The 20,965-nt window shown below is 50.0% G+C and overlaps 1 protein-coding gene across 5 annotated transcripts in view; it reads left to right on the plus strand.

Moving 5' to 3' along the window:
* Positions 1-20,965, plus strand: part of LOC106576950 (latent-transforming growth factor beta-binding protein 1) — a 133,842-nt gene that overhangs the window by 46,756 nt on the left and 66,121 nt on the right. For all 5 annotated transcript variants that reach the window (XM_014154513.2, XM_014154517.2, XM_014154516.2 and 2 more), the window contains exons 6-9: positions 3,991-4,194; positions 4,411-4,709; positions 7,887-7,986; positions 20,788-20,871. In XM_014154513.2, coding sequence (XP_014009988.2) covers positions 3,991-4,194; positions 4,411-4,709; positions 7,887-7,986; positions 20,788-20,871 — 687 coding nt within the window. The remainder of the gene's footprint in view (positions 1-3,990; positions 4,195-4,410; positions 4,710-7,886; positions 7,987-20,787; positions 20,872-20,965) is intronic.

A 20,965-nucleotide genomic window follows, 5' to 3' on the forward strand; every position in this document is an offset into this window, starting at 1 on the left:
GCAGTTGCATCTCTGATGTGTCTGTCTTCACTTGTAGCCTGTGAGATAGACCCCTATCACGTGACGGGCATTGGCAATAATAGTTGAGCTATCTGAGAGATTCGTGTGCGTGAGAGGTGCTTCGGAGCACGCAGCCGGGAGAAGGGAATTCTAATTATTATGTACAGCCCAATGGCACAAAAAGGCATAGATTTTTTTAGGGGGCATTACGGCCACACAAAGGGGATGCCGCCGGGAAATTAAAGGGATTATCAAGTGCTTGTCAAATCGAATGAGAGACTGATGAAATGTGTACAGTCTGTGCAAATAACAAAGCGAAGCTCATGTCTTTCATGCAACTTTTTTCAAATGATCATTAGAGTCGCATCATACAGCCTTAGAATGTATTAAAAATACAAATGTTGGGCAATATGTTTGTATCACAACTAAAGTTGCATAAATACCTCTAAATGAAGCATATAGGAAGACCTGTTTCTTTGTTAACCGCTCAACAAGAATAGCATGTTCGCACTCCCTCAGAAATCTTTTGGGGGAAAACATCCTTTCTATTTTATTCAGCTTTGTTCAATTGTATTCTTCATACTATATAATAATGCCACGGACTTCTAAGCAAATCTTGTCTGCTAAATTAACTAGTGTTGCCCACAGCAAAATGGCATAGCCAGATCAGGGCCTAACATAAGGACAAGGACTGTGTTATTCTGTTCTTCTGAAATAGACTACATCTTCTTCCTATCATAATGTTTCTTTAGACCTGTCTAAAATACATAATGGATTTATTGTGATGGTGTAGGCTATGGACTTATTAGAGTTTTTAAAATGTAGATGTTCCAAAGGTCTGCATCAGTGGCTTGTCGGCTATGCGTGGAAGCCAGGAGATGCTAAATGTGTTTGTTAATTAATGGTCAATTACCGTGAGACCGGAGGTTATTTGCTTGACATTCACCGGCTGACAAAATGTAATGAGTGCCACAGCCCTAATCATACCACGCTCAAAGTCGCTTAGGTCACTCGTTTTACCCATTCTAACGTTCAATTGAACAATAACTGAATGCCTCGATGCCTGTCTGTCTGCTTTACAGTATATAGCAAACCACGGCCACGTGACTCACTGTCTGTAGGAGCAAACCATTTTCTTAAACGGGTGGTGTACCTAATAAACTGTCCACTGAGTGTATATCGTGTATATGACAAGTAAACTAACTTGAACTTGATAAACCTCATCCATAGAGCCGAGAGTTGTTCCTGGTCAGGTCACGTGGTCAGGAAATATGTATGGCCATACGTACTCCTCCAATATGAATTGATGTGGGTTCCATCAAACCAATGATTATCATGTATAGCTTCTGCTTTGTTTAAATGACCAGTCTTGCTACGTGTGGCGGTTTGTCAACCACTTTACCTCTACCTACATGTACATATTACCTCAATTACCTCGACTAACCAGTGCCCCTACACATTGACTCTGTACCGGTACCCCCCTGTATATAGCCTCGTTACTGTTATTTTATTGTCGCTCTTTAATTATGTTATTTTTCTATTTGTTTATTTCAGATTATTTAGTAAATGATTTAGTACTTTCTTAACACTTATTTTTGTTGGTTAAGGTCTTGTCACTAAGCATTTCACTGTTAGGTCAATACCTGTTGTATTCGGCACATGTGACAAATACAATTTCATTTGATTGGCCAATTACACCCTCTCAAAGCACATTTTACATGGATCCTGTCTCTTCCAGACATCCCATATGTGAATAATAACCCATATTCCCTGAGATGTCTTTGCACATCAAACAGGAAATCACCTGATGCTCCTAATGCCACCAGCTGCATGGTAATGACATAGGTCAGGCTTGGCAGGGGCTGGCTGGGGCTGGGCAGAGAGAGAGAGAGGACTTCAAACAGCAGTGTGTGGCAGGGCCAGAGAGTCAGAGGCAGCAGGGATGTGAGGTTTGGGAGCAGTCTTGTTGTCACCATAATGAGAGGGTTGGGGAAAGGCAGATGTGTTACAGCTGTCATTATGTTTCAACACTGCAAATCCTACCAAACTGTGCTTGTCCCTTTCTAGGGAAAACACACTAAATTAAACAAAATACATGGATGCAATATGTGTACAGTACAGTAGTGACTGGGAGGCACTGAACACGGCCTATAGGCCACAGGACAAAGAATCAGCCTCTTTCTTTGTAGTTCGGGTAGGAATGTTATTATAGATGGAACATGTTTAACTTTCTCTCCAATGAATTTGAAACAGCTTTTCAACTTGAAACGCTAGCGCAAGGCTAAGATTGCCTCTTAAGGCCTGAAAAGCATGTGATTACATTTCCTGTATGTGTGGAACATTATAGCACATTACACCTTCCAGGAATTTCAGCTGTGTTTGACATGCTTTCCTACCATTTGTAATGGAGTGGCAGAAGAGGGTGATTACTAGTTCCCTCTCGCTCAATTGAGCAATTGACTGGTGGTTTGCTGAGGAGATTCCTGCCCTGGTAGAAAGGACGACAGACCCAGGCAGCCAAGGTATTCCTCATGGGCAGCAGGTATTCCCATTGGTGGAAACGGAAGCAGACAGGGTGGTTTAGTGTCAGTAATATCTCTCCCCCCCCCCAAGGTCAGCGATCAGCCAACTGCGTATATTTCTGGGTGACTCTGGGGAGACAAAAGTGAGGACTAGGCAGCGGAGTCCAATACACGCACGCACGCACGTGCTCCACACTCTGTCTGCTAGCCGGCTCCTGGCTGGACTGACAGTTTGATTCATGCCGCCGACCCACACGCCATTGACACATATTTCAAATACACTGGGGGGATTCGGTTCCCTCAGCTCTTTTCCAGAGGACGCCTCAGCAAACTAACCCTCCACAGAACGTCCTTCAGCCTCGCAATTATGGAAAAGTACTGCCTGAATGGAGCGCTTAATGTTCTAGTTTTAATTGTATATATATATATATTTTGTTTTGTTTTTATCTGGCTTGTGGTGCATGGTTAGCGGAGGTGAGTGGTGTGTTGGCGTGTGCGGTGCGTGTGAAGACTAGCTGGAGCTATGAAGGAAATTCCTTTGTGGGTGAATAAGACTTGGGTGACTGACAACTCTGAGACAGAGGAAGAGCGAGAGAAAGAGAAAAGTGAGACTTTCAGTGTGAATGGTGGGCTGAGAGAGAATACAAAAGAAGAATGGCACTTAGTCAATTTCTAGTACCAACAGCAAGGTATTTACAGTAAAGACCTTGAACTCCCAGTGTAATACTTTCCTGTGCACACCTCTGTCATGTGGTTTGGGTCTTAGCCTCAATTAGCCTTATCTGGGCCTGAGGTCTCCCTCAGAACCGGGCAGAGGTCTTGATGACTGTTATGATGGAAAACAAACCCTAGGGCTGAATACATTACAGGCTCCTCAATTAAGCCAGATTTGCTGAGGAATTATGCAGTCTCCAAGCGTAATGGGTCATTTGCCATCCACCTCCTTGCATCTTTGCGATGAATATTGATGGTGGGGGAGTCGGGCAGTGTTTGGACACTGAGCTGAGTGTGTGAAGTCGTGGAACTCTGGAAGACGATGACAAAGATTTGAACAATGGCTGAACAACACAGGCTTTGTTCTCCTGGGTCTGGATGGATCCATCATGCCTCTTAATGTTGTAGCTCGAGATTCCTGCTTCATATCTTGTTGTGCCAAAGCACAAACTTCCTCGAGGAGGTCCGTGGCATGTGGAGGCTAGAGAGAGAGAGCGAGAGAGAGCGAGAGAGGGCAATCAGAGAAGACAATAATATTGGAAGGTAACTCATCATGAAATGTCAAACAATGTTCGTAAACAATGGTTGTTTTGTCTACTTGCTGTTTATTTAAAGATAGACCAGCCTCCGAGTTAAACCTTTTCTCCAACAATAAACTGCTGTAAAGTGTGTGGCTGTGTGTGGGGAATGTCATTGGGTTTGCTGTCACCTGTGGGCACAGCTGGCTAAACTTCACGTTCTTTGTGTTTTTTAGTGGTATGCCATCTGCCCTGCATGAATGGAGGAAAGTGCAGTGCCAGGGATAAGTGTCAGTGCCCGGCTACCTATACGGGGAAGTTCTGCCAGATGCCTGTTCAGAATGGGAATGGGCAGCAGCGCCAGAAAGGGCAGCAGCAGACGTCCCAGATTCACTCCACTCACACTCTGCCCCTCACCTTCAGCAATGGACAGAACCCTGGTAAGATGGAGGGACTGAGTTCAAATACATGTTCCATTTTTTTTATTACATAATTTTTATTTTTTTACATTTTGTTCATTTTTATCCAAGGGCATATAGGTAGAAATACGAAGGAGTATCCAATCAGTGTACATCTAAAGTGCAGTCATAGAACATTAACTTGCTCTTTTCAGTAACTTTCACCCCATGTATCCTCTTTTACTTCGTCTCCCCCAGTGAAATATGCCCCCAGCATCGTGAACATCCATGTGAAGCATCCTCCGGAGGCCTCGGTGCAGATACATCAGGTCTCTCAGCTGGATGCCAATGGGCAGAAGGTGAAAGGCAATGGGCAGAATGGCCAATCCCAGACCCAGTCTCACTACACCTACCACCACTCAGACAGCAGACAGAACATCCAGCAGCAGGGACACAACATCATCTACCCCAACCAGCAGAGCTACGTCCCCCAGTACCAGCCCGTCTCCTCCAAGAGCCAGCTGGGACGCTGCTTCCAGGAGACCACCGGCACACAGGTCAGAGAGGGACAGGGGGGAATCTGGAAGTGTTGAGAGTGCAGAGTGAGAGTATTGGAAGACCGATCAGAGAAGGACAGGGGGAAAGGTGGGGGTTGGAGAAAGAGAGTGGAAATATGAGGGAGAGAGAGAAAGAGCTATTGGTTGGCTTTGTGGATAAACAAGGTAATGAGTTCTGCTTCAATGCCAGCCATTGATCATTCTTCGCATTTGAAAAAACACAATCAAAGGAGCTGTTTGTCCATCAAACTAATCTACGCTAATCGAAATTGATGTGTGTTTAGAGGACAAAAACAAACGTGACTCAATTTAAATCAATCCAGGTGTAGAGACTCTCATTTTTCAGTCTGCTGGCCTTTTATACTCCGAGAATAAAGATGCTATCAACACCAAACAACTTTTCCCCATCTAGAAATAGCCCCATAACTCATGTCAGTGCTTTAATGCATCCAAAGTTATTAGCAGTATTGGCATCTCGCCCGTCTTATCCACTTCAGATCACCATTCAATTTGGTTTACATTTTGCAGTCAGATTGACGTTGTGGTGATAAGGCTCCATCAGCAGGCGAGGCTCTGAGGACTGTTCCCTTATCAGTGTGCGTTGATCTGAGGGAGGCTGGACGACGGGATGTTGTTCTATAATAGAACCGTTCCGTCTGAGAGTTGGAGTTGGAGTGACAGAAGGGCGTTGTGTAATGCTGATGCACACAAGCCCATGTCGTGAGGCATTATTGTGCGGCTTTTTTCCTTCAGCCAGCCAAGTGGAGGAGCGGACACCAATGCTGTACGTACCCGACGAGCTAAACACCTTTTTCTCACACTTCGAGCCAAACGACTCTGAGCTGCCGAGGAGAGCCCCTGAGAACAACGAGGGCTACGTGCTTACGGTCTCCACGGAAGACGTATGTACTGTAAGTCATTCAAACGTGTTAACCCTCGCAAGGCTGCCGGCACCAGACGGCATCCCGAGCCGCGCCCTCCGAGTAGGTGCAGACCAGCTAGCTGTGGTGTTTTTGGACATTTTCAATCTCTCTCTAACAGGCCGTTATCCCCACCTGCTTCAAGATGTCCACTATCATCGCCGTGCCCAAGAAAGGGAAAGTAACTGAATGACTACTGAACCGTAGCACTCACTTCTGTCATCATGAAGGGCTTCGAGAGGCTAGTCAAACACTACATCACCTCCTCCCTCCCAGATACACCCGAGCCTCTCCAACTCGCCTACCGCCCAACAGATCCACGGACGACTCAATCGCCATTGCACTGCACACTGCACTCACCCGCCTAGATAAGAGGAATGCATATGTGAGGAGGCTGTTTGACTACAGCTCGGCCTTCAATACCATAGTGCCCTTTAAGCTCACCACAAACCTCACTGCCCTGGGACTGAACTCCTCACTATGCAACTGGGTCCTGGACTTCCTGACAGGCCGCTGACGACACGACAGTCGTAGGCCTGATTACCAACAACGACGAGACGGCCTACAGGGAGGAGGTAGGCACTCTGACGGTATGATGCCAGGTAAACAACCTCACCCTCAACATCAGAAAAACAAAGGAGCTGATTGTGGACTTCAGGAGGAACCAGGCTGGTCACGACCCCTTCCTCATCAACGGGGCCGCCATGGAGATGGTCAAAAATGTTTAATTCCTCTGTGTACACATCTCTGAGGAGCTGAAATGGTCAAACCACAAGGACACCGTGGTGAAGAAGGCACGACCCCGACTCTTTAACCTCAGAAGGCTGAAGAAATGAATCTTGTCCTCGAGGGCCCTCACAGTGTTCTACAGGAGCACCATCGAGAGCATACTGTCGGGCTGCATCACAGCCTGGAACTCCACCGCCGCTGACCGCAAGGCACTACAGAGGGTTTTACGCTCAGCTGTGCTTCATCCATATTTGGAAATAACTTCATTTGTACAGACCCAGGCTAAAACCTAGACACATTATCTTGATCTTTCTCTTTTTTTGTTTATAGTTCGGGAACATTAGAACTATGATAGAATGCTAACAAAAAAATGTGGAGGTCTGGTTTCAGAAACATGACACCGCCTTTCTCTCAACACCATAGGCACGTTACATAATGTAGCCAAGCTACTTCAAGTAACAACAGAATGTCCAGCCCGAATGCACCATTGGGTGCACACTGCTTGCCATCCAGGACACCTACAAAACCAGGTGTTGCAGGAAGGCAAAGATCATCAGGGACCTCAGCCACGGCCTGTTCTCCCCACTTCCATCACTCATATGAGGGCATGGCTAAAACTATCAGACAGGCCAATAGCTTCTACCCCCAGACCATCAGGCTGCTGAATAGCCACTACTAGTCAGCTACCTGCTCCTTCTGCCTCCGCTGTTCTCCCTTTGGACCCCCCAACGGACAATTACCCTGCTTACACCCCAATTGACATGTTTTTTTTTGGGCCCCTTTTTCTCCCCAATTTCGTGATATCCAATTGGTAGTTACAGTCTTGTCCCATTGCTGTAACTCCCATACGGACTCTGCAGAGGCGAAGATCGAGAGCCATGCGTCCTCCTAAACACGACCCAGCCAAGCCACACTGCTTCTTGACACACTGCTCGCTTAACCCAGCTGTACCAATGTGTTCAAGGAAACACCGTCCAACCGGCCACCTTGTCAGCGTGCATGCGCCCGGCCCGCCACAGGAGTCGCTAGAGCGTGATGGGACAAGGACATCCCAGCCAGCCAAACCCTCCCCTAACCCGGACGACGCTGGGCCAAATGTGCGCCGCCTCATGGGTTTCCCGGTCGCGGTCGGCTGCGTCACAGCCCGGGATTGAACCCGGATCTGTAGTGACGCCTTTCAGCACTGCGACGCACCGCTCGGGAGGCCTTCCAATAGACATTTATATGCATCATTGTCACAGTTGTAAATATGTATTTATTATTATTGTTGCTTTTATTGTTTCCTTCACACCTGCGCTGTTGGAGCTTAAGTATTTCACTGTACACTGCAACTACATCTGCGACCCTGTGCATCAAATATTTTTTGGGGAATAAAAATGAAACTAAGAAAGTGGAGGGAGTTTTTTTCCCTTCTGAAAATACTGAATTCACCCTCTTAATCTCTCCTCCTGCTGTTCCTTTCTCTCTGTTTCTCTCTCTCCTTTCTTCCTCATTCTCATTCTCCTACACACTCTCTTCTAAATGCCAGTGTGGCAAGGCCCTCCCTGGTCTCAGCAAGCAGGAAGAATGCTGTCAGAGCATCGGAACATCCTGGGGGTTCCACAAATGCCAGAAGTGCCCAAAACCATGTAAGTACCAGTGTAATACAAGTAACACTCTTTGACTGGTGTGGATTATAGTGGTTGAACTTTGTCATATGAGAAATGGGGAGTGAGAGAGACTGTCATGGGATAGACAGGGAGCGAGACAGAGACAGATGAACTGTACACCCAAATAAGGACATCTCAGCCTGTTTGAAATTTGTCTCAGCTATGTGAATACTGTGTGGATATTTGCTGCCGAGACACAGTAGTTGAAGATAAATCAGGTAATACACTTTACTGGCACTGTGGAAGCAGTTTACTGGCATGTGCAGTTTCTCACTTCATAACTGCATCCAAGAAAGGGAGTTTTTGTGTCGAGACAATCAACACGTTGGAACTCAGCTTCTGCCAAAAAATGGGAAAATAGTTTTTTACAGCTTGAGAATGACAAAGGAGGGGTATGAAGGAGGGGTATGAAGGAAGGAAGGGTGGGTGGGGGGGGGGGGGAGTTGGAGAAACAGATGAATTTTGTGAAGACACGCGAGTGTGAATGTGCTGAACAGACCCAGACCCACAGTAATGTTCCAATAACCGGACCCCTGGGTCTAGTCCACTGACTCACCTCATGGTAATCCTCTAATAACTTTATTTTAAGAGTGGTGAAAACGGTTCACTCTCTTACCCCCAGATGAGCATTACAACATTGCCGTGTTTCATCCATATTTGGAAATAACTTCATTTGTATAGACCCAGACTAAAACCAAGACACATTATCTTGATCATTCCCTTTTTTGTGTTTATAGTTCTGGAACGTTTGAACTATGCTAGAATACTAACAAAAATGCTAGGACAGAAATGTGGAGGTCTGGTTTCAAAAACATGACACAGCCTTTTCTCTCAACACCATAGACACATTACATAATGTAGCCAAGCTACTTCAAATGTCCAGCCCAGTAATTTCAGTACAGCTGCTCTTTACGCACTGCTAGCCTGTCTTCAATACGAATCTTAGACTTGTATTTCAGGAACACTGTATTAAGTTGAGAACATTATATGACCCTTGTGTTTATCCAGATAAAAAAAGGTGGTCGGCTTTTGGCCCCGTAGGTTTATTTTGAGAAGAGATCTGTTCAAGAAACAAGCCTGGATGTCTCCATGCCAGTAGTCTGAGTTCCCACGTGGCTGTCCTGTCTTTCTCTTCCTGGGCTATTTTAGCTTGTTGTTACCCAGTGGAGACGGCTAAGGAAGGTTTAGGCCCTTGTGAGCATTTGGCCATTCCAACAACCTCCCCAGAGTGCTGCTTAAAGAACTCTCTATAATTGTCTTTGTTTCCTTCATGCCACAGCTATTGGATCTATGAGAGATTGGGGGACAGGGGATGGTGGGAGGAGACGGTGGTGGGATGTGGTTGGAAATATGTGTTTTCATCATTTAACTGGAGGGAGATGGATATCTTCACCTGAATAGCTTGTACTCCACGGATCATCAACTACATTCAGCTGCGGGTTAATCGTTTTTTTGAGCGGGTGATCAGGGGGCTGGAACATAATTCTAAATAATTTGTGACTGCAAATTTACCGCTAGAAGCCCAAACAGATGTAATATTTGACAAAAACATAATTTCAAACATTGCCTACATTTGCGTATGTAACAGTTTTGCTTCCGTCCATCTCCTCGCCCCTACCTGGGCTCAAAACAGGGACCCTCTGCACAAGTCAACAACTAACACAATCGACGCATCATAACCTATCGCTCCACAAAAGCCACGGCCCTTGCAGAGCAAGGGGAACAACTACTTCAAAGGTCTCAGAGCGAGTGACGTCTCTGATTGAAACGCTATTAGCACGCACCCCGCTAACTAGCTAGCCATTTCACACCAGTTACATATACGCACGTGTAACTAACTGTCTATTATGTTTGGGAATACTTTGGAACAGACTTCCAAAATTAAAATCACTTGGAGCTGATTTGCTGGTCTTTTATGCCCCCCCGTTGTACTCAGAAAACTTGGGGGGCTAAATCAAATCAGTCGCAGGCCGGCAGTTGGGCAACCCTGTTTTACTCAATAAGAATTCATAAACTAATTTGTAGCCCAGAAAAATACTATTAGATTTGTCTGCCTCAATCAGACAGGCATCAAAGTACTCTGCACCCTCACCGCACTTTGGAGATTAAATCATTATGCTTTGATCATTAATCTTATGAAAGCTTATTTAGTTAATCAGTTTTTCATCACCTAATTTTCTGTCAGGGAGCCTTTTCCCTGTTGGGCCTGAGAATAGAGTTTAACTTGGTTAGTTTGTACTCTTGTCTTACCTAACAAGTAGACTCTTTCATGTTCAGAAATCCCCACGCATCCAGTCACATTTTCTTTTCCCAATGCTTCTCTGGTTTCCACATGGAACAAAACCTATAGTTCTTCACCAGTTTGTTCCCAAAGGCTCCTGTCATTGGAAGGTACAAAGGCACAGTGTAATGTCTGGCTGTGTTGAAAGTCAGGAATGCCAGGGGAGTGAGGTTAGCATTTATGTGCGGGCCCTGTGTGAACTGCTCCATTGTGCCCCGGAGACAGTTGTAACTGGTAAATAAATTGGCTTACGCGCAAACAAACATAGCCTTGTTCCCTGTTAAGCAAGCTAGCAATCTGCTTTCAGGTATTTGGGTGCCACCCTGTTACCGGGCCTGAAAAGCCCTCCAACAGTACTTCCGTCTGCCGCAGTAGATCTATATCCCCCTTCTTACCTTAAGCAGGGTGGAATCATTAGTCCAAACATTTGTGCAACTAATGGAAAAATTAAGGTAGGTCCCGCCCCGTTTCATTCCGTTTAAGAAACGTTTTGCAACAGAGTTGGCATAATGCATAAACCCCGGACTTTGAGTAAAGTCTCCATTTGCGATCACCCCTCAGCTTTGAAATGGTGAGTTTTTACAATGAAAGCAATTAATGTCAACCTTTGGAAATTAAATACACAAAAGTATGTGGACACCCCTTTAAATTAGTAGATTTGGCTATTTCAGCCACACCCGTTTCTGACAGGTCTATAAAATTGAGCACACAGCCATGCAATCTTCATAGACAAACATTGACAGTAGAATGGCACATACTGAAGAGCTCAGTGACTTTCAACGTGGCCTCGTCATAGGATGCCAACTTTCCAACAAGTCAGTTCGTCAAATTTCTTCCCTGCTAGAGCTGCCCCGGTCAACTGTAAGTGCTGTTATTGTGAAGTGGAAATGTCTAGGAGCAACAACGGCTCAACTGCGAAGTGATAGGCCACACAAGCTCACAGAATGGAACCGTTGAAGTGCGTAGTGTGTAAAAATCATCTTTCCTCCGATGCAACACTCACTACTGAGTTCCAAACTGCCTCTGGAAGCAACGTCAGCACAAGAACTGTTTGTCTGGAACTTCATGAAATGGGATTCAATGGCGGAGCAGCCGCACACAAGCCTAAGATCACCATGCGCAATGCCAAGCGTCGGCTGGAGTGGTGTAAAGCTCGCCGCCATTGGACTCTGGAGCAGTGGAAACGAGTTCTCTGGAGTGATGAATCACACTTCACCATCTGGCAGTCCTACGGACAAATCTGGGTTTGGCGGATACCAGGAGAACGCTACCTGCCAGAATGCATAGTGCCAACTGTATAGTTTGGAGGAGGAATAATGGTCTGGTGCTGTTTTTCATGGTTCGGGATAGGCCCCTTAGTTTCCAGTGAAGGGAAATCTTAACACTGCAGCATACAATGACATTCTAGACGATTCTGTGCTTCCACCTTTGTGGCAACAGTTTGGGGTAGGTCCTTTCCTGTTTCAGCATGACAATGCCCTCGTGCACAAAGAGCCCTGACCTCAACCCCATCAAACACCTTTGGTGTAAATTGGAACGCCGGCTGCGGGCCAGGCCTAATTGCCCAACATCAGTGCCCGACCATACTAATGCTCTTGTGGCTGAATGGAAGCAAGTGCAAGTCCCTGCAGCAATGTTACAACATCTAGTGGAAAGCCTTCCCAGAGTAGTGAAGGCTGTTATAGCAGCAAAGGGGCGACCAAGCAGAAACTGTGGATAGATGGCAGCATTTGTGCAAAACTGAAAGCACGTACCACCGCATTTAATTATGGCAATGCGACTGGAAACATGACAGTGTAGTTAGGCAATCAAACAAGCAAAGCGTCAGTATAGAGACAAAGTGGAGTCGCAATTCAACGGCTCAAACACAAGACGTATGTAGCAGGGTCTACAGACCTTCAAGGATTACAAAAAGAAAACCAGCCCCTTCGCAGACATCGACGTCTTGCTCCCAGACCAATTAAACAACAAGTTTGCGCGCATTGAGGACAATACAGTGCCACAGACACTGCCCGCTACCAAAGACTGTGGGCTCACCTCCATGGCCGACGTGAGTAAAACATTTCAACCTATTAACCCTCGCAAGGCTGCTGGCCCAGACTGCATCCCTTACCGCGTCCCCTTGAGCATGAGCAGACCAGCTGGCTGGAGTGTTTACGGACATATTCAATCAATCCATATCCCATTCTGCTGTCCCCACATGCTTCAAGATGGCCACCATTGTTCCTGTTCCCAAGAAAGCTAAGGTAACTGAACTAAATGACTATCGCCCTATAGCACTCACTTCTGTCATCATGAAGTGCTTTGAGAGACTAGTCAGGGATGATATCACCTCCACCCTACCTGACACCCTAGACCCACTCCAATTTGCTTACACGCCCCAATAGGTCCACAGACGATGCAATCGTCATCACACTGCACACTGCCCTATCCCATCTGCACAAGAGGAAGACCTATGTAAGAATGCTGTTCGTTGGCTACAGCTCAGCATTCAACACCATAGTGCCCTCCAAACTCATCATTAAGCTTGAGACCCTGGGTCTCGATCCCACCCTGTGCAACTGGGTCCTGGACTTCCTGACGGGCCGCCCCCAGGTGGTGAGGGTAGGAAACAACATCTCCACCCCGCTGATCCTCAACACTGGGGCCCCCACAAGGGTGCGTTCTCAGTCCTCTCCTGTACTCCCTGTTCACCCATGACTGTGTGGCCATGCACGCCTCCAACTCAATCATCAAGTTTGCAGACGACACTACAGTGGTAGGCTTGATTACCAACAACGACGAGACAGCCTACAGGGAGGAGGTAAAAAAATAACCTCTCACTCAATGTCAGCAAAACAAAAGAGATGATCGTGGACTTCAGGAAACAGCAAAGGGAGCACCCCCTATCCACATCGATGGGACAGCAGTGGAGAAGGTGAAAAGTTGTACATATCACAGACAAACTGAAATGGTCCACCCACACAGACAGTGTGGTGAAGAAGGCCGCAACAGGGCCTCTTCAACCTCAGGAGGCTGAAAAAAATGTGGCTTGTCACTGAAAACCCTCACTAACTTTTACCGGTGCACAATTTTTAGCATCCTGTCGGGCTGTATCACCGTCTGGTACAGCAACTGCAACTCCCACAAACACAGGGCTCTCCAGAGGGTGGTCAAGGCCATCAGATTGTTAAACAGCCACCACTAGCACAGAGAGGCGGCTGCCTACATACAGACTTGATATCGTTGGCCACTTTAATAAATGGAACACTAGTCACTTTAATAATGCCACTTTAAGAATGTTTATATATCTCGCATTACTCATCTCATATTGTAAGGGCTGTCTTCAGGAATGGACCAAAATGCAGCGGAGTTAGTATTCATCTTTCAATTTAATTAGAAAGAACACTATAACAAACAAAACAAGGAAACTGACAGCCAACAGTCCTGTCAGGTGCAAACACACTAAACAAGAAACAATTACCCACAAACCCCAGTGGCAAACAACTCCTACATATGTGACTCCCAATCAGGAACAACGATTCCCAGCTGTTCCTGATCAGGAGTCACAAGACACACACCAGACTGCCACGTCCTGACCCCCAAACTACTACACCAGCTCCATCTGCTGGTCAGGACGTGACAGTACCCCCCCCTCAAGGTGCAGACCCCGGAATGCACCTAACCACAACAAAAAACCACCAACAAACAAAATCCCCAACAAAACCCTAAAACAGTAACCCTAAACAATAAGGGAGGGAAGGGAGGGTGGCTGCCGTCAACGACGGCACTGTGCTACACCCTCCCTCCCCAACCCACCTATCCTGGAGGCGGCTCAGGCTCTGGCCGTTCCAGGCAGTCTGGGCAGTCTGGCAGCTCGGGGCAGTCTGGCAGCTCGGGGCAGTCGGGGCAGTCTGGCAGCTCGGGGCAGTCGGGGCAGTCTGGCAGCTCGGGGCAGTCTGGGCAGTCTGGCAGCTCGGGGCAGTCTGGCAGCTCGGGGCAGTCTGGGCAGTCTGGCAGCTCGGGGCAGCTCGGGGCAGTCTGGCAGCTCGGGGCAGCTCGGGGCAGTCTGGCAGCTCGGGGCAGTCTGGCAGCTCGGGGCAGTCTGGCAGCTCGGGGTAGTCTGGCAGCTCGGGGCAGTCTGGCAGCTCGGGGCAGTCTGGCAGCTCGGGGCAGTCTGGCAGCTCGGGGCAGTCTGGCAGCTCGGGGCAGTCTGGGCAGTCTGGCAGCTCGGGGCAGTCTGGGCAGTCTGGGCAGTCTGGCAGCTCGGGGCAGTCTGGCAGCTCGGGGCAGTCTGGGCAGTCTGGCAGCTCGGGGCAGTCTGGCAGCTCGGGGCAGTCTGGCAGCTCGGGGCAGTCTGGCAGCTCGGGGCAGTCTGGGCAGTCTGGGCAGTCTGGGCAGTCTGGCAGCTCGGGGCAGTCTGGGCAGTCTGGCAGCTCGGGGCAGTCTGGGCAGTCTGGCAGCTCGGGGCAGTCTGGGCAGTCTGGCAGCTCGGGACAGTCTGGGGCAGTCTGGCAGCTCGGGACAGTCTGGCAGCTCGGGACAGTCTGGCAGCTCGGGACAGTCTGGCAGCTCGGGACAGTCTGGCAGCTCGGGACAGTCTGGCAGCTCGGGCAGTCTGGCAGCTCGGGACAGTCTGGGCAGTCTGGCAGCTCGGGACAGTCTGGGCAGTCTGGCAGCTCGGGACAGTCTGGGCAGTCTGGCAGCTCGGGACAGTCTGGGCAGTCTGGCAGCTCGGGACAGTCTGGGCAGTCTGGCAGCTCGGGACAGTCTGGGCAGTCTGGCAGCTCGGGACAGTCTGGCAGCTCGGGGCAGTCTGGGCAGTCCGGCAGCTCGGGGCAGTCTGGGCAGTCCGGCAGCTCGGGGCAGTCTGGGCAGTCTGGCAGCTCGGGGCAGTCTGGGCAGTCTGGCAGCTCGGGGCAGTCTGGGCAGTCTGGCAGCTCGGGGCAGTCTGGGCAGTCTGGCAGCTCGGGGCAGTCTGGGCAGTCTGGCAGCTCGGGGCAGTCTGGGCAGTCTGGCAGCTCGGGGCAGTCTGGGCAGTCTGGCAGCTCGGGGCAGTCTGGGCAGCCTGGCAGCTCGGGGCAGTCTGGGCAGCCTGGCAGCTCGGGGCAGTCTGGGCAGCCTGGCAGCTCGGGGCAGTCTGGGCAGCCTGGCAGCTCGGGGCAGTCTGGGCAGCCTGGCAGCTCGGGGCAGTCTGGGCAGTCTGGCAGCTCGGGGCAGTCTGGGCAGTCTGGCAGCTCGGGGCAGTCTGGGCAGTCTGGGCAGTCTGGCAGTCTGGGCAGTCTGGGCAGTCTGGCAGCTCGGGGCAGTCTGGCAGCTCGGGGCAGTCGGGCAGTCTGGGCAGCTCGGGGCAGTCTGGGCAGCCTGGCAGCTCGGGGCAGTCTGGGCAGCCTGGCAGCTCGGGGCAGTCTGGGCAGCTCGGGCAGTCTGGCAGCTCGGGGCAGTCTGGCAGCTCGGGGCAGTCTGGCAGCTCGGGGCAGTCTGGCAGCTCGGGGCAGTCTGGCAGCTCGGGGCAGTCTGGCAGCTCGGGGCAGTCTGGCAGCTCGGGGCAGTCTGGGCAGTCTGGCAGCTCGGGGCAGTCTGGGCAGTCTGGCAGCTCGGGGCAGTCTGGGCAGTCTGGCAGCTCTGGGCAGTCTGGCAGCTCGGGGCAGTCTGGGCAGTCTGGCAGCTCGGGGCAGTCTGGGCAGTCTGGCAGCTCGGGGCAGTCTGGCAGCTCGGGGCAGTCTGGGCAGTCTGGCAGCTCGGGGCAGTCTGGGCAGTCTGGCAGCTCGGGGCAGTCTGGGCAGCTCGGGGCAGCTCGGGGCAGTCTGGGCAGCTCGGGGCAGTCTGGGCAGTCTGGCAGCTCGGGGCAGTCTGGGCAGTCTGGCAGCTCGGGGCAGTCTGGGCAGTCTGGGCAGTCTGGCAGCTCGGGGCAGTCTGGGCAGTCTGGCAGCTCGGGGCAGTCGGGCAGTCTGGGCAGCCTGGCAGCTCGGGGCAGTCTGGGCAGCCTGGCAGCTCGGGGCAGTCTGGGCAGCCTGGCAGCTCGGGGCAGTCTGGGCAGCCTGGCAGCTCGGGGCAGTCTGGGCAGCTCGGGGCAGCCTGGCAGCTCGGGGCAGTCTGGGCAGCCTGGCAGCTCGGGGCAGTCTGGGCAGCCTGGCAGCTCGGGGCAGTCTGGGCAGCCTGGCAGCTCGGGGCAGTCTGGGCAGCCTGGCAGCTCGGGGCAGTCTGGGCAGCCTGGCAGCTCGGGGCAGTCTGGGCAGCCTGGCAGCTCGGGGCAGTCTGGGCAGCCTGGCAGCTCGGGGCAGTCTGGGCAGCCTGGCAGCTCGGGGCAGTCTGGGCAGCCTGGCAGCTCGGGGCAGTCTGGGCAGCCTGGCAGCTCGGGGCAGTTCAGGGCAGCCTGGCAGCTCGGGGCAGTTCAGGGCAGCCTGGCAGCTCGGGGCAGTTCAGGGCAGCCTGGCCGCTCCGGCAGTTCAGGGCAGCCTGGCCGCTCCGGCAGTTCAGGGCAGCCTGGCCGCTCCGGCAGTTCAGCGCAGTCTGGCCGCTCCGGCAGTTCAGCGCAGTCTGACCTCTCTGGCGACTGTTGACTGGCGGGCAGCTCTGATGACGACTGTTGACTGGCGGGCAGCTCTGATGACGACTGTTGACTGGCGGGCAGCTCTGATGACGACTGTTGACTGGCGGGCAGCTCTGATGACGACTGTTGACTGGCGGGCAGCTCTGATGACGACTGTTGACTGGCGGGCAGCTCTGATGACGACTGTTGACTGGCGGGCAGCTCTGATGACGACTGTTGACTGGCGGGCAGCTCTGATGACTGTTGACTGGCGAGGCTGGGTTGACACACTAGACTCCTGATGCGCGGGGCTGGTATAGGACGTGCCAGCCCGGAGACACGCACCTCCATGCTAGTGCGTCTGGCGGGAAACACCGGACCGAAAGGGCGCACTGGCGGTCTTGAGTGCAGGGTTGGCATCACCCCTTCCGGCTCGATGCTCCCCTTGCCCTGGCACCTGCGGGGCGCTGGTACTGGGCGAACTGGGCTGTGCGTCCGTATAAGCGAGATGGTGCGCACCTCAGCGTAACATGGCGCCCTCCACCTCGTACGCACCTCCCTGTAGTCACGGGTAGCTGGCTTACGGCTCTTCCTTGGCCTGGCCAAGCTACCCGTGTGCCCCCCCAAAAAAAATCTTGGGGCTGCCTCTCGGGTTTCCTAGCCAACCGTGTTCCAGCGTAACTTTCCCGATGGTTCCTCTGTCCAGCTGCCTCCACTCTCCTGAGTGCCTCCACCTGTTCCCATGGGAGGCGATCCCTTCCGGCCAGGATCTCTTCCCAGGTGTAGACTCCCTTGCCGTCCAGGACGTCCTCCCATGTCCATTCCTCCCTTTTTCTCTCCTGTCGCTGCGCCTTCCTCTTCCGCTGCTTGGTCCTTGTTTGGTGGGTAATTCTGTAAGGGCTGTCTTCAGGAATGGACCAAAATGCAGCGGAGTTAGTATTCATCTTTCAATTTAATTAGAAAGAACACTATAACAAACAAAACAAGGAAACTGACAGCCAACAGTCCTGTCAGGTGCAAACACACTAAACAAGAAACAATTACCCACAAACCCCAGTGACAAACAACTCCTACATATGTGACTCCCAATCAGGAACAACGATTCCCAGCTGTTCCTGATCAGGAGTCACAAGACACACACCAGACTGCCACGTCCTGACCCCCAAACTACTACACCAGCTCCATCTGCTGGTCAGGACGTGACACATATGTATATACTGTATGCTGTATCCTTCACTATCTATTCTTTACTATCTATTGCATCTTAGCCGCTCTGTCTCTGCTCATCCATATATTTTATACTTACATATTCTCATCCCATTCCTTCACTAGATTGTGTGTATTGTTGTGGAATTTGTTAGATATTACCTGTTAGGTATTGCTGCTCTGGCGAATCTAGAAACATTAGCATTTCGCTACACACACAATAACATCTGCTAACCATGTGTATGTGACCAATAAGATTTGATTTGAACTCCCTGATTTTGGAATGAGATGTTCGACAAGCAGGTTTCAACATACTTTATGTCATCTAGTGCAGTATGGCTACATGATGTTTGGCATTTGGAAGTAGAGGTAAGAGGGTGTTTGTGTGGCCAGGGATAAGAAAGTTGAATGCAGGAGAGCAAGTGTTTGTTCATGGGTTTGTTCAGTTGCTGTGCATGTGTGCACCATGTGAGAGACAGTTTTTTTTGCCCTTATTTTCCCGTAAAAAAAATTATTCATGATAATGGTTGCTTGTGCTGGCACGCAACTAAAATCCATATGGGAGCAAACAAGGTTTCCTTTTGTATTCAATGTTTTATTTTTGCCATGAATCTCATTTTCCCTCGAGGTAAGCTTGAGATCACTATTCTAGTCCTCAAACAGCTATCAGACAATGGCAGTAAACTGAGAGGCCTGCGTCAGGAGGATAGTACCATGAATTAGTGATGGAGATAAAAGAAGGATTCAAACACCCTGTCGTCAATCCCAAAAAAGTGTGATGGTTTTATCCGTGGCAGGTTTCCTGACGTTACCTCTAGCCTGAAGTTAGGATAAACTGAGCAACCGTAATCAAATCAAATCAAATGTATTTATATAGCCCTTCTTACATCAGCAGACACCTCAAAGTGCTGTACAGAAACCCAGCCTAAAACCCCAAACCGCAGGCAATGCAGGTGTAATAAACTCAGCAAAAGAAGAAACGTCCCTTTTTCAGGACTCTGTCTTACAAAGATAATTCGTAATAATCCAAATAACTTCACAGATCTTCATTCCCATGCTTGTTCAATGAACCATAAACAATTAATGAACATGCACCTGTGGAACGGTCGTTAAGACGCTAACAGCTTACTGACGGTAGGCAATTAATGTCACAGTTATGAAAACTTAGGACACTAAAGAGGCCTTTCTACTGACTCTGAAAAACACCAAAAGAAAGATGCCCAGGGTCCCTGCTCATCTGCGTGAACGTGCCTTAGGCATGCTGCAAGGAGGCATGAGGACTGCAGATGTGGCCAGGGCAATAAATTGCAATGTCCGTACTGTGAGACACCTAAGACGGCGCTACAGGGAGACAGGACGGACAGCTGATCGTCCTCGCAGTGGCAGACCACGTGTAACAACACCTGCACAGGATCGGTACATCCGAACATCACACCTGCGGGACAGGTACAGGATGGCAACAACAACTGCCAGAGTTACACCAGGAACGCACAATCCCTCCATCAGTGCTTAGACTGTCCGCAATAGGCTGAGAGAGGCAGGACTGAGGGCTTGTAGGCCATTGTAAGGCAGGTCCTCACCAGACATCACCGGTAACAACATCGCCTATGGGCACAAACCCACCATCGCTGGAACAGACAGGGCTGGCAAAAAGTGCTCTTCACTGACAGTCGCGGTTTTGTCTCACCAGGGGTGATGGTTGGATTCGCATTTATCGTTAAAGGAATGAGCGTTACACCGAGGCCTGTACTTTGAAGCGGGATCGATTTGGAGGTGGAGGGTCCGTCATGGTCTGCGGCGGTGTGTCACAGCATCATCGGACGGAGCTTGTTGTCATTGCAGGCAATCTCAACACTGTGCGTTAAAGGGAAGACATCCTCCTCCCTCATGTGGTACCCTTCCTGCAGGCTCATAGTGACATGACCCTCCAGCATGACAATGCCACCAGCCATACTGCTCGTTCTGTGCATGATTTCCTGCAAGACAGGAATGTCAGTGTTCTGCCATGGCCAGCGAAGAGCCCAGATTTCAATCCCATTGAGCACGTCTGGGACCTGTTGGATCGGAGGGTGAGGGCTAGGGCCATTCCCCCCAGAAATATCCGGGAACTTGCAGGCGCCTTGGTGGAAGAATCTGGTGCAAGAACTGGCAAATATGGTGCAGTCCATGAGGAGGAGAGGCACTGCAGTACTTAATGCAGCTGGTGGCCACACCAGATACTGACTATTACTTTTTATTTTGACCCCCCCCTTTGTTCAGGGACACATTATTCCATTTCTGTTAGTCACATGTCTGTGGAACTGTTCAGTCTATGTCTCAGGTGTTGAATATTGTTATGTTCATACAAATATTTACACGTTAAGTTTGCTGAAAATAAACGCAGTTGACAGTGAGAGGACGTTTCTTTTTTTGCTGAGTTTAGACGGCACCTCCCCTGAATGTGTTAAACTCAATTGTGTGTTGTGTGCATGTATGCACGTGTATGTGTTGGTGAACCACTGGTTCTGACTAGGTGTTGATGGATCATGTTTGTGTTGAACAGGGCAGAATAGAGATACTGTGGGCTTCCTCCTGCCTAAACAATTCTGGATCAGTCATCAAATGCTGTCTACTCCCATCAAGTCAGGAGCAATCCCCAAAGTATCAGTAGAAATACATTTGAAAAACCTATTTCTCATAGTCAATTAAACACGTTCTTATGAGATAATGAAGTGTACATACTCTATATTCTTCGAGTCATGTAAAAGTCTCTAAAAATAAGATATCTCTCTCTCTTCTCCAGCTATTCCTCTAGCAGCAGGAGGATCCAGACACGCGATGGACTGCCCCCAGGGATACAAGCGCATCAACAACTCCCACTGCCAAGGTAAGAGCTGCGGTCCACCTCTTGTTCAACGTCTCTGCGACTACCACTGCCATTGTTTGGCTTGTGTTTTCGCACACAGAGAGCAGAGAGAAGT

The sequence above is a fragment of the Salmo salar genome, chromosome ssa18, assembly GCF_905237065.1.
Source record: "Salmo salar chromosome ssa18, Ssal_v3.1, whole genome shotgun sequence".
NCBI classification, from domain to species: domain Eukaryota; kingdom Metazoa; phylum Chordata; class Actinopteri; order Salmoniformes; family Salmonidae; genus Salmo; species Salmo salar.